The 24,912-nt window shown below is 30.9% G+C and overlaps 2 protein-coding genes across 5 annotated transcripts in view; both read right to left on the bottom strand.

The window, feature by feature from the left end:
• Nucleotides 1-382: 382 nt before the first annotated feature.
• LOC111704002 (uncharacterized) lies at nt 383-19,722 on the bottom strand. Of its 4 annotated transcripts, none has more exons than XM_023476105.1 (23): nt 19,563-19,722; nt 17,795-17,874; nt 17,061-17,126; nt 15,956-15,994; nt 14,882-14,957; nt 14,124-14,168; nt 13,521-13,579; nt 13,093-13,147; nt 12,703-12,784; nt 11,731-11,821; nt 11,456-11,525; nt 10,158-10,246; nt 9,519-9,715; nt 9,090-9,377; nt 7,632-7,705; nt 4,583-4,678; nt 4,462-4,514; nt 3,503-3,551; nt 2,993-3,054; nt 2,356-2,587; nt 1,825-1,943; nt 1,069-1,112; nt 383-632 (listed from the first exon to the last, which is right to left on the bottom strand). In XM_023476105.1, exons 1-23 carry the CDS (start codon nt 19,608-19,610, stop codon nt 583-585), a joined length of 2,064 nt encoding a protein of 687 aa, XP_023331873.1. In that variant the 5' UTR covers nt 19,611-19,722; the 3' UTR covers nt 383-582. The 4 variants fall into 4 exon arrangements, with proteins under 4 accessions (XP_023331873.1, XP_023331875.1, XP_023331877.1 ...); XM_023476107.1 differs by having other exon boundaries at nt 2,356-2,560; XM_023476109.1 differs by having other exon boundaries at nt 2,356-2,497.
• A 2,438-nt stretch (nt 19,723-22,160) lies between these two features.
• LOC111703992 (beta-1,3-N-acetylglucosaminyltransferase manic fringe) overlaps nt 22,161-24,912 on the bottom strand; it is a 15,347-nt gene continuing 12,595 nt past the window's right edge. The window contains exons 16-18 of the mRNA XM_023476095.1: nt 24,627-24,703; nt 23,384-23,559; nt 22,161-23,103 (exon numbers count right to left, since the gene is read on the bottom strand). Coding sequence (XP_023331863.1) covers nt 23,055-23,103; nt 23,384-23,559; nt 24,627-24,703 — 302 coding nt within the window. The 3' untranslated portion in view covers nt 22,161-23,054. The remainder of the gene's footprint in view (nt 23,104-23,383; nt 23,560-24,626; nt 24,704-24,912) is intronic.

The following is a 24,912-nucleotide window of genomic DNA, read 5'->3' as shown; positions in this document are numbered from 1 at the left end:
ATTTAAGTGTCCCTATAAAAGTTACTCGCGGATTTTTGCCGAAATTGATAGAAATTAATAGTTTTCAAAATTGTTGTTCAAATGAATGTTTAATCGGGTTTAAGAAACGCTTTAAATAGAGAGTGCCATTTAAAATTTTGTTGACAGTCTTTTTTTTGTCCAATTAAGAACGATTTATATAAAATATTAAACTTGATAAACATATATATAGACGCTTCTTTTGCTGCCAATACACATCTAAAATAAGAAAACTTTTCTTCATGCTACTACAGATGCATGATTTTAAAATGATTAATAATTCATATTGACACTTATTTCTGGCAAAAAATCTAAAATTAGTTTAATTATTATTAGCTAATTTTTCTAAGGATTCAGACAAGAATTCAAAATTTTAATTTATTTTATCTAAAGAACAACAATCCTACACAAAATATAAGATACTAACACTTATTATTCACAGCAGTTTTGATCACTCCATTGGAAGACATTTCACAATAAACATGGAGGTTTGGAGTATTTCAATTTATGAGTTGAAATTATTTTTCTACAAAAGAAATAATTTTAGTTTAAATATAACGAATTCTAATATAAAAGTTCTCTCCAAAGGCGATCCCGGAACCGTGGCGAATCATCTAAAAATAATAATGAAATTACAATGAGGTCAGGGCGCTACAGTTCTTTTTAAAATATGTGCCTTAAAGAGAAGAGACTTTAAGCGTAATTTCAATGGACTTTTCCAATCAAAGATGGCAATGTACAATTGAAAACGGTTATCCGCTGAGTGATAAATTATCAATTAAAAATGTTAAAATTTTGAAAACTGACCATTGTCAATACTAAATTATAGTGACTTGCGCATTTCTACTATACAGATATATATAGGAATTATCAGAATCAAGCACTTTTAAATCTTTAAAACGGGCAATATCGACCAGATACAGGTTTAAATGGAACCATAGAGAACTTTCCATGTAGGGAATATTTGATATTACAATTAATTCCAGTATGTGTACGTGTAATAAAGGTAAAATTTTCAATTCTTGATTTAATAAAAATGTATATTTTTACCTGAAGTGCCTCTACCAGAACTAAAGTCACTTTCTTCTGAAAAACTTAAAAAAAAATTTTTTGAATAATTTTGTAAAAGAGTTTACATTTAAATAAAGCCATGCATGCATGAATGAGTATAATTCCTGATGAGTTTACAGTTCATCAAAGTCATGTTATGAATGAGTTTAATTCCTGATGAGTTTACATTTAAATAAAGCCATGTTATAAATGAGTTTAATTCCTGATGAGTTTACAGTTCTAAAAAGTCAAGTTTTAAATGAGTTTAATTCCTGATAAGTTTACAGTTCAACAAAGTCATGTTATGAATGAGTTTAACTCCTAATGAGTTTACAGTTCAACAAAGTCATGTTATGAATGAGTTTAACTCCTAATGAGTTTACAGTTCAACAAAGTCATGTTATGAATGAGTTTAATTCCTAATGAGTTTACAGTTCAACAAAGTCATGTTATGAATGAGTTTAACTCCTAATGAGTTTACATTTACGCTAAGTAATATTGAGAAAAGATTTAAAAGGTTTAACAAATTAACATCTAGTACGTTTACAGTTAAACAAAGTCATATAATGAATAACTTAACTCTTGGCTAGGTTACAATATTGCAAAGTCATATTATGAATAACTTAAACTCTTGGCTAGGTTACAATCTAACAAAGTCATATTATGAATAACTTAAACTCTTGGCTAGGTTACAATATTGCAAAGTCATATTATGAATAAGTTTAACTGTTGGTGTGATTTTAAATTAAACCTCACCTTAGAGCAGCTATTCCAGTTAGACTTGAATAGTTGATATGAACATCTTCATTAGGAGAATTAAACCTGTTTTCCATCCATCTATTCTCATCTTGGGCCCGTTCTTTTTCCCGAGAAACCTTTTAAAATCATGTTTATTTCTCGCTGTAATACTTTTACCCATGTTTTTATCATCCTATTTTAAAACTAGTAAAACTCTTCTGTATGACATTAGCGCCTCATCCAATCAAAGTTCAGTCATGTGTTTTTTTGTCTATTCTGAACCAATAGAAATTGCATGGCGGTAACATCTATCTTTCTATCTATCTCATTATCCAATTAGAGATAAATCCTTCAATTGGCGCTAACAACAGTAAATGGAAATATTTACTTCTACTGAAACTATATTGAAAACAAAGCTACTTTTAAATGGTACCACTATGATTATAGTTTATCTATATTATTATTATAATTTCAATTTTTGCGAACACTCCCTTTAATTGGCTAAAGTTGGATAATAAAGGATCAAACCTTTTTTCTTGACATTTTTACCTGCATTTCAATCAGTCGTTTCCTCATTTCACTGATCAACTGATCATTCAGATCACTGGTAGTGTCTGTATGATCAACTAGATCAGGTTTACCAGGACGATCATGAGGAAGATCATGAGAACGATCCTCCAACCGAACTGTACTATTCTCATGAATATGATGGATTGGGTTGGCTACGTATCTATTTAGTCCTATATTTCCAAACCTAGAATCCAACTGTAAACTGAACTCACTAAACATTTATTTAGAACATTAAGAAGGAATAAATGTTTGTAAAAACTAGGGTTTCCAACGTAATAGATTATTCTCTTACGCGTAATTACGTGCAGTTACGCGTAATAATTTTCATTTCGTGTAATTTCGCAGGATTACGCGTAATTGGGGAAATATCCATTTCGCGAAATTACGTCGTAATTTCGCGTAATTTCTAGAACGTAATTTCGCGAAATTTCGTAATGATTATGCGTAATAATGAAATTGCGTAAGTGAAAGAAAGTGTTATGTTTCGTTACGCGTAATTACGCGTAAAGAAATTACGACTGGAAACCCTAGTAAAAACAAAAATTTTCTAATCACTATGTCATTTAAGCAATGCTTTAAAAATTGTGGCTTAACTTGTGTATTGTCTATCATTTACCTATTTGCATTTATAGATCTGCTATTGGCCTTGAGAAGATTTGAATGCCTCGGTTCCAGCGCCTAAATCAAGTTTTCATAATTTAAGCGAGAAATATCTCAAATTAGAACCAGAAAACTGCAAAATAGGATGACGAAATAACGTGAATGTTTATGATGTTGTTACAAATCAAATAGGGTTTGCTAGAAACCTATCAAATCAAGTGAAGCGGATATGTTTACATTGAACCATTGCTGTGTATCATGTTTATTGTACGTTTTTTTTCAAAGTTATAATTTGAGTCTAATGTTGTATTTCAGAGTGTTCTGGCTTTCACTGTATAATTTTCAAAAACAACATTTTATTTTAAAATTGTATAAAAACTTTTTATTTTGTTTTAATCGAAAATTTATAGGGTATTTGGTATATCTAAAAGTTAAATATTTAAAGAAAATTAAAAAACCAAACAAAAAAGTGTTAAGACAAAACTAGAATTAAAGATATTTTTTTTAAAAACAATTCCTGTCATGCCTCTGATCTATATATTCCACCAGCTCTAGATTCCAACCCAAACTTCCTTCTTTATAAATAATTTTAAATATAAAATTTTTGAAATAAAAATATTATTCACGAGCTGGAGTGTCCGGCGTTGCCTGGATTTATATCATTATTCATAGTTACTCCCGTGCTTGGTGTTAAATCGTAATTTAGCTGAAGATCCCAAAGTTACCGACGGAATTTCAAATATTAAAAAAATATTGTTTTCCTATGTCACCCTGGGTTCCCTCAAAAAAATTTCAGCCAGTTTGGTACAGCCGTTTGGCCAGCTATAATGAACATATAAATAAATAAATATATATATATATATATAATATATATATAATTGTAAAAGCAGGAATCTGACAGGATAAATCCAAGTAATGCTCGAAGACAAAGAAGAAAATCTCTACATATAATACGCTTTCGGGGCGCTTCGCGCCCATCTTCTATTTCAACTTTTAATTGTGGCTTTATATTTGAGTATATTTTCTTAGTCACAGTATAAAAAAAAGTTTGCGGATTTCATAATATTTTTTCACGCATTTTCAAAATTTTACAGAAATAAAAAACTTTTAAACACAAATTTTTAAAATGTTAATCATTCATAAACTTTCCCTGGGGTCACCTGAGGTCCCACAAAAAATTTAGGCCTGATCAGTTCAACCATGTTGGCGTTTATTGGATACAAAAACCCTAACAGACAGACACCCAGACAAGCAAAGTATATATATAGATATGAGCGAAGCTAGCTATATCATAAAGATGAAAATTCAAGAAAAAAACACAATATAAGTAGTTCGTGTAAAAACGCCAAGAAAGGTTAGTCGCAACAATTGAACCCTTATAGCTGCATTCTTTAAAGGTTAACACATTTGTAAATGCAATAATGATTTAACCTAAATTTAGTTTTTAACCATAAAGAAAATATGAAAAAAAATATATTAAAATTCCTTGTATCTCGTAACACAATTTCAGATTTTTCCTGTCTCGAAGCTCGAACAGTCTAAACAAAAATGTTTATTGTTAATAATAATTCGAAAAAAGACGTTTGTTTACGAAGGTCGTCTTTACCTGATGAAGCTTATGTGCAAGGATACACATGATTAAAGAAGCTACAATTAGTAAACAACCCATGGCTGCTCCGATTGCCAGAAAAATCGTACAATCCTAAATATACACTATTAATTCAAAATATACTGGGTGTTCCACGAAACATGACAGTTGGTGAATAGTTTTAAATGTCCTCTTCCATATTCTGTCTTATATATTAAAGACTTTTTGCAGTTTATTTTGTTAACAAATATTTTACTCTAATATAGTACAATCCTAAATATACACTATTAATTCAAAATATACTGGGTTTTCCACGAAACATGACAGTTGGTGAATAGTTTTAAATGTCCTCTTCCATATTCTGTCTTATATATTAAAGACTTTTTGCAGTTTATTTTGTTAACAAATATTTTACTCTAATATAGTACAATCCTAAATATACACTATTAATTCAAAATATACTGGGTTTTCCACGAAACATGACAGTTGGTGAATAGTTTTAAATGTCCTCTTCCATATTCTGTCTTATATATTAAAGACTTTTTGCAGTTTATTTTGTTAACAAATATTTTACTCTAATATAGTACAATCCTAAATATACACTATTAATTCAAAATATACTGGGTTTTCCACGAAACATGACAGTTGGTGAATAGTTTTAAATGTCCTCTTCCATATTCTGTCTTATATATTAAAGACTTTTTGCAGTTTATTTTGTTAACAAATATTTTACTCTAATATAGATTACTTTGAAATCATTTTTACTATATAATATCAAAGACTGCCGTATAATATTTTGTTGTTATTCTCTTTGGTATTAAACAACTTAGGAGATTTTATGGAAGAAGACATTTTTACTATTATTTTTACTATATCTCATAAATATCATGACGTTGAACTTGGTTACTAGTTAAACTACCTTTCCTGAGCTGGTTCATGCTAATCTTAGCAATTGAATTCTCTATAAGTTATAAATTAATAATAGGGGTTACAATCGAAATTTCGTTGCCGCGGAATTGCGCGAAATGATTGCTTCCGCTTGCGCCATTTCACTGCGCGGAATTGCGCTATAATTGACAAAAAGGAAGCATTTAAATATTTGTGGAATTGCGCAGATTTGCGCGGAATTGCAAGAAAATGTGTGCAAAAAGCAGATCCAGAGTCTAAAAGTCGTTTTTCTATAGTAGAGTGTTCTGGTTATTATGTTGTTATATGAATATTATAAAATCAAAAATTAAGTTTAAATTCATTTTTCTCAGCATTTGAGACTGAAATGTTATTGAAGTTCAGTTTATTGTATGTCACTACCAAAGTTTAAATTGATTTTTTAAAAATCAATGTTTTTGAACGAAATCGCAAAATAATCAATTGCTATAGTGCGTTCCAATAGGTTGAAATTTATATTTTCTCAAAAGATTGAAACATAAACGTAAGAAAGTTGGACGATATTGCGCACCACAGCGCGTTATTACTTGCAATTTCGTTGCGTTCATTGCCTGCAATTATACGGAATTGCACTTAAAAACGCTAGAAACCCTACTTAATACATCTTGATACACAATTATAAATGCAAGGTTGAGTAAATATTGTAACGACGACTTTAATTGCTGCATATCAATATATAAAACAAGCTTATCCTGTTATTAAAGGTGGGACTGGTGCACTTTTTGTCAATATTTTCAGATTTTTAAGCACAAGTCTTCAAGGTTTATGTATTAGTAAAGGAAATTTTTGTAAGACACTCAAATTATCTTTTCAACCTGATCGGTCTGTTTTTGATAATAGATTATTTTATCTAATTGAAAGTCTATGATATTGAGTTGCAAAAAATGATGGTTAGAAATCCAGGGTTGTTGCAAAGGCTCAATTTGCCTAGCTAAATTAAAATAATTTCAAACGAGAGTTTGATACGATTATAATTTTGTTCCAATTGTTACCTAAACTAGAACTCAATATTTTGTCCGATTCACACCACTTACAGCTTTGTCTGATAAAGAATGAATGAAATATCCATGTTCTTGTTTCTAAAATTGATTATCCTTATTTCCAAGTGCAAAGGTGGTGACTTGCGCATTTCTTGCTTCAGAATAAATGGATTAATTAAAAGAATTAAGAACTTTTTATGCAAGAAAAACGACGTCATCTTCCACGCTATTAATCAGATTAGGGATTCAAGGGTATTCCTGTGAATTGAAAATGTCCCTCACTCGAATGGAGATTTATTATTAATTATTTACAGCTACTTTACAGGGAAGTAAAGGAAATTTTACTTTACCAAGGGTTCCCAAGACCAATTTTGCTTACAAAGCATTCAAAGCGCACCGAGGGATGTTTTTCTAGGCAAAAATTGTCGAGGGAACCCAGCAAAATTTTACATGTACATGATATATACACGAATAATAGACATAAATGTATATATAATAGTACTGTATATGGACAATGCTTTGATCATGTTTAAAATACAAATGTATAAGGTTAAGGTTTAGTTCTGGATGGATTAGTTTTGTTTAATTTAGAATTAGAAATCTGAGTTTGTTAGAATATAAGATTATCAAACTAGATAGGAATTCATGTGGAACTGCTTATGAATCATACACGCTCTTATTATTGTTCAGGTCTTTATAATCCAGATTTGAGATATAATAAATTGTCTGTTTGACATTTTGTAACTTTACAATGGTTTATATATACATTTGAACACTTTTTCACAAGCTGTTTTATATCTAAGAAAAATAATTATATTTACTTTCTAGAAGTGGGAGAATATAAATATTTACATTCCAATTTTTGGAAACCTTGTTGAACATAAAACATTCTGGATTTTCCAGGTATAAATGTAACGTCGTCGTCAGCCGCATTAAGTTCCCACAATACGCTAGCGTACACTTCAAATATACAATTTTTACACAACAATAAACAGATAAATACACTGAGTTCTTTGATCTTTATGATCAATCAAAGGATTGAATTAGAATTGAAAGATAGCCAATAAAATTAAATTAAAGAAAATATAAACTTTGTTTACAATATGTATGTCAATATGTTCTACGGACGAATGTACACCCACCTCTTGTTGAGATATTTTTGATTTCACTGTTTCTTTTCCTTTCCCTTCAGAGTGAACTGGACTGTAGTATTCATCTAAATAAAAAGTATAGAAGCATATATTTTAGGCATAGATTAATAACAATACAGATAGCAAACAAGATGCCGTCTTTTCAAGACTTAGGGTTTTTTTTGCTTAAAATAACCATAAGTCAGTTTTCAAAAGTATCATCTTTTTGAAATTTCGTATAATGGTATATCAGAATATTTTGATAAATTTATAGGGATGTGATTAAGATCAATTTAGACGTCTCCATGGCTTTTTGAAGTTCAAAGTCAAACACCTAGAAATCGCCAATTTTGCTCTTTTTACTATAAAATCTTTGTGTTTGATTTATAATAGGAAATATAACAGCTCTCTATCCAGCTCTGTATGTAATTCAACGCGGCATGCTCGTAACTCCTTTGGACTTCTGCTTCACAGTTATTGTGAACGAGAAACCCCTTAATCTTGAAAAGACGAAATATAATGTTCTTTCCGTGTTGTTATTATATATGGTTAAAACTTTAGATGTTAAATAACGGATTTAGAAATAAAATGTGAAAATCATCGAACTCTCAATATGTGCAACTTCAACTGCTATCCAATATTCTCAAGGATTAAATTAGGCTTCTGACTTATTTACAATGTTTTTGATGCCCAGTTTACCGTGCACTAAAGGTCCTGGTTAAAAGTCTAATGGGGGAAATATTCCCACAACCTCTTTTCTTGGAGGTTTTTAAATATTTTCTCATGAAACACTTAATTTATATGTTTTTTTATATTTCATAAATGAAATATTACTTACTTACTTAATTTATATGTTTTTTTTATATTTCATAAATGAATAATTACTTACTTACTTACTGAGAGAGCCCATTTTTACTAATTGAATGAAGATTTTTCTTATTTTCTTTGCATATTTTACTTCTTTGTTTGACTAAGCATTTTAAATATTTAAGTATAAAAGTACTCATTACACAGTCTCTGACGAATTTTGAAAGATAGATCAATATATGACAGAAAATATTCCAATTTACTTCGATCACGTGATATTTTACCATGCTCAGGGTTACCCACAAAGGATGAGACGATTGTACGATTTTTTTTTAGTCCGTTTTCTTGTGTTCAGGGTTCCTTATAGTCCGTTTTCTTGCATTCAGGGTTCCTTGTATGTCACAACTTGCTTATTTCTGTGCCTAATAATTTGGTAAACCATCAAATTACTTAATTTAATGCAGAAACCAAATATCAAGCTTCAAGTCGTCACATTTTTAGAGTTTTGGGTCGTCTTTACAGTCTCATCTTTTGTGGGTAACCCTGTTCACATGTTTTTTTTGAAAATGATTGAAAAAGATTTTTTTATGTTGTTTTTTAAACTTTAAAAATCTTCTGCAGTTAAATATTTTTGTGAAAACATAAGTTGTTAAGTGTTTGTACCTCCCGGCATGATGACAGTGAGTCCAACATTGTCAATGAAGTCAGTGTCCTTATCATCTTCATCACTCCTGGAAGCAAGATCTCTTCCTTCAATAGTTTCTGCCCTGGCGCTTATTTCTTTTTCTCTTGCAGACGGACTTTTCTTGAGAGCATAGTTTTTTAATATTCGTATACTGTTGGAGCCATTGCTGTCGGAGTTCTTCACAATAATTCCTTTACTGTTGATGAGTTTTGAACCACCCTGGAGAATTTGTTCTTTTTTAACTTGAAATCTTCGCTCCAAGGGAACTACAATATTTTTGGCATAAATAAAAATTTGGGTTGTAAGGTAATTTTACTGTGGTCAGCGTTTATATCAATACAATAAACTAATCTTTCTATCTAAGTTTTGATTTCTATCAAAGTCTTTTCAAATTATAAGTTTCCTACCAAAGGGGAGGATGGTTCCAACTCCTGTAAGAGTATTCTCCTTCTTGTCCTCCTCCTGCTCCTCCATCTCCTTCTTGTCCTCATTCTCCTCCATCTCTTTCTTCTCGTCCTTCTCCACCCCTCTAGTTTCCCTTCTACCCCGTCCCCTGGGTCTAGTACTCGGAGAACATGATGAGGGTTCACATCCAACAAGATCTCTGCACAAAATGAACTTTAGTAATTCACAACCTTTCACTTAAAAACTTACATCCCCGATTGACAACAATACGCTTTAAACCTTAATCTGGGAACATTGTATGGATAAATTTATCAATTTTCAGATGGAAAGAGAAGGATATCTCCATAGACAAAGCTCTTATAAAGTGAGTAACTCTGTAAGGATTCTTAACATTTTTCACAAAATATACCTATTTATCTTTCTATCTTTATTTATATACATAAATCTATCTATCTATCTATCTATCTATCTATCTATCTATCTATCTATCTATCTATCTATCTATCTATCTATCTATCTATCTATCTATCTATCTATCTATCTATCTATCTATCTATCTATCTATCTATCTATCTATCTATCTATCTATCTATCTATCTATCTATCTATCTATCTATCTATCTATGGCTTTGTTATTATACCTGCAAGCTTTACTACGTGCATGTATCCAGACCTGGCTAGTTTTGTCCCGGTTAGCATCAAGCATAACCGCCTCAAAATCAAGATGTACCTGATATCATGGATATTATCAATTTGCTTATTAAAGGGAAATGTCGTTTTAATTTTGAGTTGTCTTTCAGTTTAAAGGGGTATACACGATTCACAATAGTACCTTTAAACCAGCTTAAAGGGACTGTAAAGGAAAACTAAAAAGTGGGTATAGGCTAAAACCTGAGAATCTCAGGAGTTGAACGATATATATCACGTGACCATGTATACTGCACTGCCAATGGCTGAAGTTCTGGTGACGTAATATGGACTATACGGACAATACATACTTGTTCAATATGATTTATTTTATACAAAATCTGACGTATCAACGTTTTGGTATAATTTTGACACAGTTTATATCAATTTCTCGTGACAGGAACATCAGATAGATGTCTGATATATATCGTTCAACTCCTGAGATTCTCAAGATTTAGCCTATACCCCCTTTCATTTACAGTCCCTTCTGATAAATAATGTGGAAGAAAATGTTGTTTTTTCTAGCTTCAGAGCTTAATGATTTCTGAAGTTATAATTACAAAACGCTTGTATAGAAACCACAGATGTAAATTATCAGTTTAAAAAAAATGATTCATTATACTTAATCATACAAAGCAGGGTCCAGTTGTGAATCTGATATGCACGGAGGGTCAAGGAGAGTTAAGGAGGATCAAGGAGGGTCAAGGAGGGTCAAGGAGGGTCAAGGAGGGTCAAGGAGGGTCAAGGAGGGTCATTTTTACGGTACCTTGAATACCTAACATATAATTACCTTGGTACCAGGATCAGACCTTATTCACAAAAGTGCAAATATACATTTTTCTTTTGAAAAGCAAGTAAATATCTCAAGTGTTGACAAATACGAGATCGGTTAAACTCCAAAAGGATTGGAGTGTTTGCCACAAACTCAGATTTTCCAATCCCAATATCTTTGCAACCTGACAGTGTTAAAGTTTCATATTTCAAACTTAGATGATTTGATCTAACAGAAATATATGAGGTCAATGACATTGGGTTGGAAATATCTAGAAATTAGAAAATATGAGTTGGTGGGGAAATAATAAGCTTTGCAGACCTACTTGACTTGAAAAGTTCATTATAAAGCTAATTAGTTGAACTATTTGCTTTCCGACAACATTTTTTAAGATTTTCATATTTCACAATTTTTTGGGTCTCCCTGTATTGCGTAAGAAAGTTTTAAGATTTTTTGATCGGAAAAAAATTGTAAAAATACCTCTCCAGTTGAGTTAGTCGAGAGTTTAGGTTGGTCTGGAACTATACTGGAAAACTCTTCAATTCTGCACCTAAACATCATATCTAACGCTGTTTCAAATGTCTTGATTTTTTTTTCATTTTTCAAATAGTTTTCCAATGGCTTTACGTTTTTGGCTTTTGAGTTAACGAATACAAATTGACAAAATACACTTTGCAAGTTTCTTTTTTTTTCTTGTGAACCGCTAAATTATGTTTTTTTTACAGTGAAGAAATCAATATTTGAAATAAACCTACCCATCCTGAACAAGCATCACGTGACCAAACGCATTCGGATCCTTCTTACTGGGGGATAGGCTAACCTCGAGCAGTTTTATATGCTTCCACACTAAACATTCATTAATGGGACTGTAAGCGTTATTTCATGTCACATAGATGACGATGATGCCCAATTCACAACGGTACTCTTGAAGCTTTTATATGATCAAAAATGTCGTTTTTCTAGCTTGACAATTTATAATTCAGATAATTTCAATTTGCTCTTCTGCAGTAGAAATTGAAGAGAAATTAGAATTCAAAATAATCTGTTTTCAAAAGAATTAAGTCTTTGCCACAAACTTTGATTTTCTAATACCAATATTTTTGCAAACCAACGTCGTAGACCTTAAATATTTGAACTATTATGCCAGATCAAATAATCTAAGTTTCAAAAACATTAACATTAACATTTACATTAAAAAGCTTCACATTTAGTGGGATTAGAAAATTCGGGTTTGTGGCAAAGACTCAATTCCTTTAAAAACATTTATATTAAATTTGTACTTGATCAAACAAGACTTTTAAAGGGTACCGTTGTGAATCAGGCATTGTAATCTTTGATGAAGGGTCACTTGAAATAACGCTTACAATCAATTTAATTTTAAATCAATATTTCTTACAGAAAATATAACAATTATACAATAAAACCTTTTTCATAATAAAATTAACTAATTACAAAAATAAGTTTTAATTAAAAAAAAGTTTTTCAAAAACTTGTTTTTCTTTAATGATTTCTCATAATGTTCAGACTTGTCTCTGATTCTCAGACTGTTCATCTATTCATATTGACCAAGAAAAAATTTCGTTTTTAAATGGAAAGGTAAAAATAAAGTACACGAAATAAAACCACACAAATTCAATATGGCATTTGTTAATTTCTCCATGAGTTTTCATGTTTTTGAGACACCCTTTATTCCATTTGCGCCAGCAGAACATTCTAATATGTTTAACCTGAGTTTGTGTTAATTGTTGCTCTTAGCTGAAGCATTGTACCAATAGGAACTGCTTTATTCTTCTCTCTTCTCGTAGAACCCTGTAAAGGCATATAGTGCACAATTTGTCATTGCAAACCTAGATATGAGTATGCTCTCACTAGAAAACTCGAGAAGAATTTTTCCAATTACTCTTTTTCAACTTAAACCAGAAACAACACATTGCATTTTTAAAATGGATATGTCGAGGTCTACAAGAAATGGTGTAAAACCCAAAAATCACTTTTAAGATGAAATGTGTCTGTTAACACTGCACAATTGCCCTGTCTCATGTTCATTGGACTTTAAAGTCATAACTTAAGTTTGAAAGTCGTTTTCCTATTCCAGAGTTTTATGATTCTCACTGTACCTTCTCAGCTTCTTTATAAAGGGAAACCATGTAGTCCAAGTTGTAATCTTCAGCACTAAACATTTAATTGGAACTTAAAATAATATTTATCCAAAGGCAGAATTTAAATAATTAGAACCACGTCGCTGAACCGCCAAAAGCCGGTTCCAATTGAACGCCGGCTCAAATCTTGAAACGTTAAATATGTTTTCAAGTAGATCAAACCATGTTTAAGCCTCGTCTCAAATTTGAGACGCGGCTCAAATTATTTGAACTCGGCCTCAAATTACATTTAACACTTTAGTTCTCAAGTCTGAAAACTATTATTTACAACCTTATTTGTGACCTAACAGTATTGTTATTTTTAAATTTACATTTGTTAAAACTAAAAATGGTGTTTGGAAACTAAATTATAATATTTTTTTTAAATGGCATAGGTTATTTCTTACCTTTCTTGTTGATTTAGAGGAAGAGTAGACTCCGGAGGTTTACACATGATAATCACTTCCTTAATTTTATTAAATTTTATGTAACTATATATACTAGCTGAAGTGCTCAATGTTGCCGGTGGATTTTCAGAAACATTTTTATGTAACCCTCATGGGTACCCTTGGGTTTCATAAAATGTTTTAGCTAATTCTATCCAGCACTAACATATGAGCCAAGAGCTTCATTATATCTATTACCAAAAACAATATGGTACAAATTTTGATATAAACCTGCCAGAAAAATTAGAACCAATTTAAAAATGTAAACCCCCGAGTTTATTTTTATATCCCAAGATAGGTCGAAAAATAAGAAAAAAACATTAATTCCAATTTTGAAAAAAAATCATGAAAATGAAATAATACTATACAATTTTGTTTTCGGGGGAGGACGAGTTCAAAAAAAAAATTTGAATAATTAATATGAATTCTTTTGTAAATTATATTTCTTTTTGTTAGATCCCAAAGTTTTTATTTACCTGGTCGGTGGACATTACAACACCTGGCAGCTGGGTTTATTTACCTGGTCAGTGGATATTACAACACCTGGCAGCTGGGTTTATTTACCTTGTCGGTGGACATTACAACACCTGGCAGCTGGGGAAACCAAACCTTAAATAATCAGGTTTAAAACAGGGTGTTTCAATTATACAAATTGTTAGTTACCATACTGTCGGTTACGAATTGTCAGGTTACCAAATTGTCGTGTTACCAAATTGTCAGGTTACCAAATTGTTAGTTACCAAATTATAAGTTACCAAATTGTTAGTTACCAAAATGCTACACATTTTGTAAAAACGAATAAAAAATGCTTATTTAAAATTTTCTGACCTACTTTTTACAATTTATTTGATAACTTCCTTGCAGCCTAAACTTTTGAAAATAGAAAAACTTAAATTCCACAATGCTCTTTTTCGGTATATTACATAATAATTTTATAACTTAAAAAAATACCAAAAATGTTTTTTAGAGTACTATAGAGGACGTTAGTCAGACTCTAATAAAAACGCATAAAGTACTTCCAGTATCTATATTTCTTATAACTTATTACTAGAGGGTTCAGAACATGAGTCTATATCAATATCACACGTGTTAGACTGTCCGTCAGTACAATGCCCCGTATTCGTTCTATCTCATTCCGTTGAATCTTGTGGAACTTGTTTAAGGCGGCCAGGCATCGTCTTCCACAGTACAATATAATATTATTTATTTCCAACAATGCAAGGGTTTTTCAACATTTTCAATCTTTTCCCATTTTAAAGGACACACTAAGTATAAAAATAGTAAAAAAAACACTTTTAACTCCTAAATTAAAGATAAATTACCCTGATATTGATGAAACTGTTTCTAACAATAGTCCCGCATCTTGAGAAATCGTTGACTATCAGGCTGTAACTTAACCTAATATGTAACAGTGATGTTCTGGGTTGCCAACAAAGGAAGAGACTATAAAGACGACCTGAAAGTCGAACTTTGACGATTCCGAGGTATTCTGAATATAATTTTTTTAAGGCATCTTCAATGATTAGGCAGAAAAAAAAGTATACAGTTGCAGGAAATCAAAAATATAAGAAAACAGACAAATCATCTTTGAAGAATTAACCTTTGTGGATAACCCTGTATGATTGAGAAAAAAATAATGACAATGAATATTATAAAAAAAAAATTTAGATTATAAAAATATGCAGTGAGACTCCTACAAATGTGGAATAGTAAAGCAACATTTAAGGTGGAAAATTCAAAGATTGAGCGACAATTTTCCTTAGCACGAAAGATGTTAATAAAAATCCCATCTTAATCTTAAAATGTTTTAACTCTTGACGTACAGGGTTACCTACGAAGGATAAGACTTCAAAGACGACTTACATTTATAATTCTCTTCAACTTCTTTACTTCTTAGTTAATTAATTAAACAGGCCATACAAAGTCTATCTTTAATACAGAAGAATTAAATTAACCTTGAAATAATAACATTTTAATAGTTTCAGGTCGTCATTACAACCTCATCCAATTTTGAGTAACCCTGTAGCAGGTACTTATGCACTGATCACTGTGTTTTAAAGGTCACAAGCTCTCAAGCAAAAATCGATGAGAATTTTGCGAATTAATTCTTAAAACCAAAGCTTTATAGTGCTAAAATTTGCATGTTAAGGGATACAGAAAAGTATGAGTCATGTTAGAGCGGTAAAATCAAAGTCCAGGCGTCGCGACACTTCAAAGTTGAACCTGCCTTTAAAGTTGATGATAATTTGTATAAGCAGGCTGAATCTATGCAGTTCTTTATCCCATTGATGCAAGCGCATCTATAAATGCAACGAAAATATTTGACTAAATATAAAGTCTGACTGAGGAAGGGAAATAATGTAATTATGAGGGATATAAAGTAATTAATATCTTACCCGTCACTAGATATATCTGGTCTGATTTGACAACTCACACTAAAACATAAAAGATAAATCAATGTTTTTAAAATAAATAAATTATTTAATTCTTAATGGTCGGCATCTTTTCTTATTTTTGTTTAAAATATATGTAGAACGAGGGGGGGGGGATTTTTTTGCCCTTAGAGTTGAGATAGGGGAGTGTGACACATGTCCCTAGTTCAACTTTTCAAAGCCTGTTCATTAAAAAACTTTAATGGTTAGGTTGCAAGGGAGGATTTAAGAAAAAAGTTTCAAAATGACGTCAGAAAAATTTTCAAAAATAATCATTTTTACGTTTTATAAATATTAACATTTGACAACTGTTAATACATCCATTTTTCAATGGCTTTTCAAATATATAACTGTTAGTCCTGTAGCCTAATTAATAATGAATTTATTAACCATTTTTTTGTGTGAAACACACCGACCCGCCGATACTTTCCTCCACCTATACCCTTTGCATAATTTGTTCAAGATTTAATCACAACAACGTTGAAAAAGTGAAGAAGTTTTAGTGTTCTAATGTAAGCCGTTTTTGAGTTAATTAGAAAAAAAAACATGTGGAAAACATCCCTCCCCCTTCCTCCCAACAAAAATCTAAATTCAAAATTATATTTAAGTTACATGCCTAATTTTTAATGGTTTTTTTAAAAAAAGTTTTACGGATTTAAAAACAAACATAGATAATTGGTTCTCAATTTGTGGTTTAATGATACTGCTGATCAAATAAACGATAAACAAGCAAGAAGACGTCAAACATTTTGTACTTTATATCTGATCATAACGCACGTAGTCGGTTCCAATTCCCCCCGGTGGATTAATTCAATTTATCGGAACTCTTTTTAAAAATCAGTTTTAATTGCTCCTGATGGGTATTCCACATACGCCAAAAATTGAACTTAAAATTTAAAAGTTTACGAGTTCGACCTTTGCGGTTTAGTGCTATTACGATCAAGATACTCAGCCCAATACAGAAGAACAAACAAATATGGTATGCCATTGATTTAGGTGGTTTTTGACACTCATTAAAATTTAACATAATGATATATTTTTGGCGTTTTTATATAAAAAAATTTTCAACCTAGTGAGAGGGTTTGTTGATCTGTCATCAGCAAAGATTGGAACTCCTTTAAATCCAACTGGTTTCCTGTCCAAATAATCCGTTCAAACATTATTAATTGTTTATTATTTTTCTGTTTAATAAATCCATTAAAATATTTATTAGCTTTTATTCAATTTTGCCATTAAGCTTTTTAATGTTTACTGTTTAATTAATCCATTAAAATATGTTTTAGTTTCCAGTTTAATTAATCCATTACGTATTTTTTTAAATTTTTTTGTTCACATAGTCCATTAAGTCATTTATTAGTTTATTATTCAAATAATCCATAAAAATGTATATAGTTTTCTGTTGAATTAAGCCTTAAAACATTTATTAGTTTTGTGTGTAACTAATCCATTAAACATATTTATTAGTTTTCTGTTCAATTAATCCATAAAAAATGCATTAGTTTTGTATTCAATTAGTCCATAATATATCTATTAGTTTTCTGTTCAATTAATCCATTAATATATTTATTAGTTTTCTGTTCAATTAATCCATTAAAATATTTATTAGTTTTCTGTTCAATAAATCCATTAAAATATTTATCAGTTTTCTGTTTAATTAATCAATTAAAACATTTATAAGTTTCTGTTATAATATAATACTTGAAAGTTGATTATACATTTATCATTTTCCCATTTAGTTAAATTGCTGGGACGGGAAAGGGATGTCTGAAGGATTAAACAATTTAAATAGGATTCTTGGTTTCCCTTAATACAGCTCTTAGAAGCTGTGTGTCACCATTTCTACAGTAGATATCTGTAACTTCATACTCCTGGCAGGTTACATTCTAATCAAAGATAAATACAGATAGTTTAGATAGTACAGATAGTACAGAGAGTACAGAAAGTACAGATAGCACAGATAGTACAGATAGTACAGATAGTACAGATAGTACAAATAGTACAAATAGTACAGATAGTACAGATCGTACAGATAGTACAGATAGTACTGATAGTACAGATAGTACAGATAGTACAGATAGTACATATAGTACAGATAGTACAGATAGTACAGATAGTACAGATAGTACAGAAAGTACAGAAAGTACAGATTATACAGAAAGTAGAGATAGTACAGATAGTACAGATAGTAAAGATAGTACAGATTGTACAGATAGTACAGATAGTATAGATAGTACACAGATAGTACAGATAGTACAGATAGTACAGATAGTACAGATGGTACAGATAGTACAGATTGTACAGATAGTACATATAGTAAAGTTAGAACAGATAGTGTAGATAGCACAGATAGCACAGATAGTACAGATGGTACATATAGAACAGATAATACAGATACAAAAGATAGTACTGATTTTACAGAATATTCAGATAGTACAGATTTTATACAGATTAAACATAAAGTACAGATTATACGGATAGTACAGAATAAACAGATGGTTTAGATAATACAGATAATACAGAATTTCCAGATAGTACAGATTAAAATGAGTAGAAAGATTTTGCAGACAAAAAGAACAATTGACACAGGACATAATATAATTATAAAAAACATGTTTTCAAATAGGAATCATACATAAGGGCAACACAGAGGACATTTAAACATTTTAAAGTTTTCTGATTTTATTAAACGTAGTCAACCTCAAGGCTACCTCTCTTAGCCTTTACTATGTGCAGGTATTTTAAGCAGTTTAAAGACATACTCCAAAATTTTAATTGCATGAAATATGAAATGGCAAATTTAAAAAAGTCAAACAACACAAGGACTTTTACGGACGGTTTGCTTTGCAAAATTTCAAAAATAAATTTTCTGTGTATGCGTAAATATTTTGATGACATTTCTCATCAAATATTCATCAAAATTGTTCTAAATCGAGTGTTAACGAAATCGATCCAAGCTTTAGTTAGGTCAGAAATTTTAACCCCAATCGATTTATCTCAAACATTAAAAGGACAGTGCTCAAAAAATAGTTTCAATTTGAAAGAAATCACTTATAAGGACTGCAGTTCTAAATTAGCTAGAGCATTTTTAAACAATGACTCAGCTTGTTACTTTAAAAGGTTTTAGTTAAAACCTTGAACTACACGCATTCACCTCTCTAGCAATTAAATCCGAGAAAATTCTCATTTTAAATTAATTTCCTTCTTTGTGAAGTTTGCTAGATAAGTAAAAAGAAATCTCTATCCAAATTTGTAACTAAAACTATCGATTGTTAGGTAAAAAATCCTAGAATTTCTCAATATCTTGCTTGCTAAGATAAAGGTTTAAAAGGTACAAGTAGATCGGGCATGGAACTCTTAAATTGAAAGGTTACTTGAAATTAAGTCAACTGCTTCTTTAAATAAAAAGAAATAAGTTATTAATAAAAATTGGCCCTTTGCATTGTAAACAGGGACATGAACGTTTTAGCTTGATTATGACCATGAGAGACATTAAAAGGTATTAGTGGAAAGAGACTTTAACGGAAATATGAGAGGTATCGTCAACTATATGGTTATATTTTTGTTAACTTACCTTCCATATCAAAGGAAGAAAAGAAAAGAATGCAAGTCTCTTATTCATGGCTAGTGGTTTAGCTCTTAATTTTCAACGATACTTGGTCTTATTAGTGACAATTTCATTTTTCATTTTGATCACTAAAATAGTTCAAGTTAAGTGGTAGATTCATTGTAAATAACTGATATGACTGAAATTAAGAGATTAAGCATTGATCCTCATGCAAAAAAGGCCCAATATGGATATCGAGATCAAGTTCTCAGCTCAGTATAAAATTCGTAGAATATGAATACATGATACAAGCTACAGAACACAGGAATACAAAATACAGGAAAAATGAGACAGAATACAGAATACAGGCTACAGGGTACAGGATACAGGCTAACGGATACAAGCTACAGGATACAGGGTACAGGATACAGGCTAACGGATACAAGCTACAGGATACAGTAAACATGATACAGAATACAGGATACAGGATACGGGCTACAGGATACAGAATACAGGATACAGGATACAGGATACAGGATACAGGATACAGGATACAGGATACAGGATACAGGATACAGGATACAGGATACAGAATACAGAATACAGAATACAGGCTACAGGGTACAGGATACAAGCTAACGGTTACAGGCTACAGGATACATGATACAGAATACAGGATACAGGATACAGGATACAGGATAGGGTTGTTATCTATGAGAAGTGAAGTATTGAACTGATGAATATCTGCATGTCACGGTAACTAGTTATAGAGTATAAATTGGACTGGAAAGCAACATGTTTATAGTAAACATATTCGCAGTTTACAGTAGCGTACACTTTTATTAAATAATTCAAAATAAAAAAGTGTTGAATATTGATTGTCCTTCATGACAACAGGAGCTGATCTGTTATAAAGTATAATAATTTGAATAAATGTACACCAAACTGCGGATACGCCAAACTGCGGATACACCAAACTGCGGATATGCCAAACAAAACAACAGCGGAACGCGTGCCTTGTATTATATTATATATGTAAAACTCGGTCAAGTAAGTCATGCACTTGTAAACTTACGTGCATTGCAGTTCAGTTGGAGCAGGTTTTTCTATTTTCATAATACAATGTTGTTAAAACATACAATTTACGTAAATAAAACTACAGAGTGCAAATCGCGTACATTTAATTGTCAATATGTTTTCAAAGAGAGAGAATTGGTATAATGCATAATAGGTCAATAAAATTATCAGAATTACAAATATTTTTGCTTTGATATTCTCTTTCTTTCTCATTCTTTCTTGACAAACTCTTTCCTTCTCTCTCTCTCTTTCTTACTTTCGTTCTCTATTTCCTCCTTGTTTTCTCTTTTTTTTCTTTCTTTTTCTTTCTTCTTCTTTCTTATTCTTTCTTTATCTTTCCTTTTCTTCCATACTGTTTTTTGCTGATTCTCTTTCTTTCTTTTTCTCTTAGTTTCTCTGTCTTTTTTGGTATTCTGTTCTCTTTTTTCTTTCTTTTCCTCTTTCTTTCAGCGCCGTAAAATGTCTACCATATTTTTTATTTTCTTTTTGTTTTTTGTTTCTTCATAAAGTTTTAATTATTGTCCCTCCTGGCTTGCTAGATATATATATATAGGCCATATTTAAGATTATATGTTTAGATTATTCCTAGATAATATTTAGAAAATCTAGAGAATGTTTTAATGAAACATTGCTTTCAATTCAACCATTTGTGTGTCTGTCTATCTCTGTGTATGTTTAAGGAATGTTTAGTCTGCTAACGAGATACTAAAAATGTTTCCATCATTAACCGCTCCCTACTCTGGGTTAACGACACTATTGAGTTAGATTGCTCTGTAGCAGAAACGTAACTGTGCCGTTAAACTGGCGTACTCTGATTACAATCAACCGCGCTTTTTATTTTAGGTTTGAACAGGAATAAAATCTTTTGACAATTTTAGATTTTTCTCACATAATGTGAGGTCTTGAATTTGAAACAGATAAGACTAAAAATCTTAAACTTAAACGGTCAAAATGAGTAATTTTAAGTGACAACATGGATTGATCCTGCTTAAAATAAATTCTCATCAATTTTTAAAACTGGGTCAACTTTGAAGTGTCCCAACATTTGCTTTCCTAAAACATTTGCTTTTCTTAAACATTTGCTTTTCTTAAACATTTGCTTTCCTTAAACATTTGCTTTCCTTTAACATTTGCTTTCCTTAAACATTTGCTTTTCTAAAACATTTGCTTTTCCTAAACATTTGCCAAATTCCAACTCTAGGAGAAGAAAGATTTTTGCCTTTAATTTAAAAAGAGCAAACTTTTACAGAATACATATTTGAATTTTGAAATAGTGGAACCATTTTTTATGGAAGAGTACTGTGTGCATTTAAACTTAAAATCCATAAATTGGTGGAAAAACGAACCAAGGTCTGCCCATGTTTTTCTTCTTCGTATCATTTATATATTCCATTATAGACTACGCTGAACGCTGCCGATATAATTCAACCTGCAAGGTCGTCATAAGTACCATTCTATGAGGAGAAAACCAGTGTTACAAAATAAAAATAAAACTTTTATTTTTCATTTTCCATCTTGTTAATTATCACGCATAAAGTAGTAAAGTAGTATAATCATATGTTTTATTTTAAATTATAAAGATTAACACCACACAATATACAATATAAAATGTCCATTAACATACGTGAAATATGTAACTGATTATTATTAAAAAAATGTATAAGCTGGTGTAAATAAATGGAAGCTCGAAATATATGTATTACGTAAATTTCCGTAAATACATTGAAGGAGAACTATCTAATTATCATAATTATGATGGAGGCGAGGGGGGTGGAGGGGTACTTTTTCTATATATTGAATAGGAAAGTTTGAATACCGGAAAAGGGAGGAATAATGACGCAATAGATTGTTATTATAACTAACTGTTCCTGGTCAATGGTTGGGGCGGGATATAGATCTAGACTTCTAGGAAAAGTTGCATCAATTTTTAAGACTGGGTCAATTTTTAAGTGTTACAAAGCCTTAATTTGCCTCTAATTTTACATCACAAACACTTTTTTGTAGCCCTGAACATGTTTTTTTTTTAGAACTAAACAGCACCTGTTTATAGCTTCAAGTATTTGGCAAAATTTTCATGAATTTATTCCGCGAGAGCTTGTAGGTAACGTTTGGATCATTGTGGCTGAATATTTTAATATTGAGGCGGGATCTTAGTAATCAAGTAATGTCGAGATATTCAAAATGTCAAGATGTGATATGTCCTAAGCTAATATTTGCTTATTATCCAGCCAGGCCTGGGACAAAAAAAGTTTCCGCAGGGAAAATAAGGTTTTTAGCCGGGAAAATAATGTTTTCACTCGGGAAAGTAAAGTGTTCAGCCACTACAATAAAGTGTTCAGCCGGGACGATAAAGTGTTCAGCCGGGACGATAAAGTGTTCAGTCGGACATTACAGTGGGTTTTGAAAAATATATTTTGAGATCGATAAATTATCCTGATATTCTCATGGACAATAAGAGGCGCCATACAGGTAACAGTGTACAGAGTAAAACCTGAAACAAGAATTCTAATTTTTCAGTTTGTCTCACTAAACATGAAATTTTAGTTTAAAACATAATAAACTATATAAAAATGCCTATGCAAATTTAGCACACCTATCATGTAAGATATGATATATCAATTGACATTGTCAGAGGTGGCTTAAGGGGGGAGGGGGGAAAGGGGACGTTCCCCTATCTGGAAAATCAAGAAGGGGGTAACACTCCCCCGAAATGATATTGCTCCAAAACCAACTTTCTATTTCACAGTTTTATGGGTTCCCAATTGTTTTACCTTGTTGGATCTACCGATCTTGAGAACGGTCCTCCAATGGTGACAGTGTTTGCTATTATCTTGTCCTCCTGCTTCCTATCTGTGTCCTGTGTCCTTGTGTCCTGATATGTAAATGATGTTTTCTGTCCTGTCTCTACTCCACTGTAGGACAGGGTTACACTTGTCTCTAGGTTACTCTATAGAAAACAACATTTAGAATTAATATATTTTCTTTCATAGAAAATAAAAATTTTAATGATATGCAAATGTAGCTTAATTTTATAGCTGTGTGTTTTTTGTAGAGTTTAATGAAATGAAAACTGTAAAACAGGAAGCCGACATTAAAGTAATGCATTTGATATTTTTACAAAGCATTCAGATATTACAACCAATAATCATCAATAATTATTCGACATATTCGTATATAGTTGATATTTCATAATATTTTTTATTTTTTATGATCTGATAGTTACTTTTGAAAACGTTCATTCCTGTTTCGAGGATTTTTGATAATGAAGACGACATTTTTATATTTTCCAGGAATGTTCAAAAATCCTGCACCAGCGAAATATTATTTAAAAAAACAAAAATCAAAAATATTATGAAATATTAACTATATACGAATGCGTCGAAAAATAATCGATGTCTATTGTTTGTAATATCCAAATGATTTGTTTGGAATTGAATTGATTATTTTACGATCCGAGTTGAATGTTGCAACTTTCTGAATTTGTATGGACGCTACGTTCTTCAACATGAAACGTTTTTAGCAATTTTCTCCTTATAAACGCAACAGTTAGAAGTAAGATTAGTAGCGATCAAAAGCGCTTATTTTTCTCCGTAAGCCAATACCCCTTTTATTTTTGGCGAACACTCCCTTTAAGGTTTACTAAATAATACCATGATATATTTAAAAAAGACGAAATATTTTTCTACTTTCAAAAACCTGGTATTTTTAGTGGAACACACAGCACTATACAGTGGTCGGTGTTAATATCAATACAGTGAAGTTGACTTTTAAAGTTAAGGTTTTAACTTCTAACAATGTTTTTTTTTTTCAATTTACAAGTTTACAATTGTGAAGAAAGAGAACTGCTAACTGGTAGTTTCTCTTTGTTTCAATGTACGTTTATATTTATCCATGCAGTTTGAAAGCTTGGTAGAAATCAACATTTAAATCGAAGGTCGTTTTCTTTGTTTTGAAATTTATAACGACGACTGTGTGAAAAATCTCAAGTAAAATAATGTTTCTAAATGTATGTTCCTGTTGTAAATTGTTCAGGTGTTCCAGATGAGAGTGAAACTCTGGAACCTCCGTCAAATGAATCCCCAGTTTTGTATCTAAATTCAATAAATTAATTTTCTAAATTCAATAAATTAATTTTCTAAATTCAATAAATTAATTTTCTTAATTCAAGAAATTAATTTTCTAAATTCAAGAAATTAATTTTTTAAATTCAAGAAATTAATTTTCTAAATTCAAGAAATTAATTTTCTAAATTCAAGAAATTAATTTTCTAAATTCAAGAAATTAATTTTCTAAATTCAAG

The sequence above is a fragment of the Eurytemora carolleeae genome, unplaced genomic scaffold (genome assembly GCF_000591075.1).
Source record: "Eurytemora carolleeae unplaced genomic scaffold, Eaff_2.0 scaffold565, whole genome shotgun sequence".
NCBI lineage: Eukaryota > Metazoa > Arthropoda > Copepoda > Calanoida > Temoridae > Eurytemora > Eurytemora carolleeae.
This window is presented reverse-complemented; position numbering and strand designations above follow the sequence as displayed.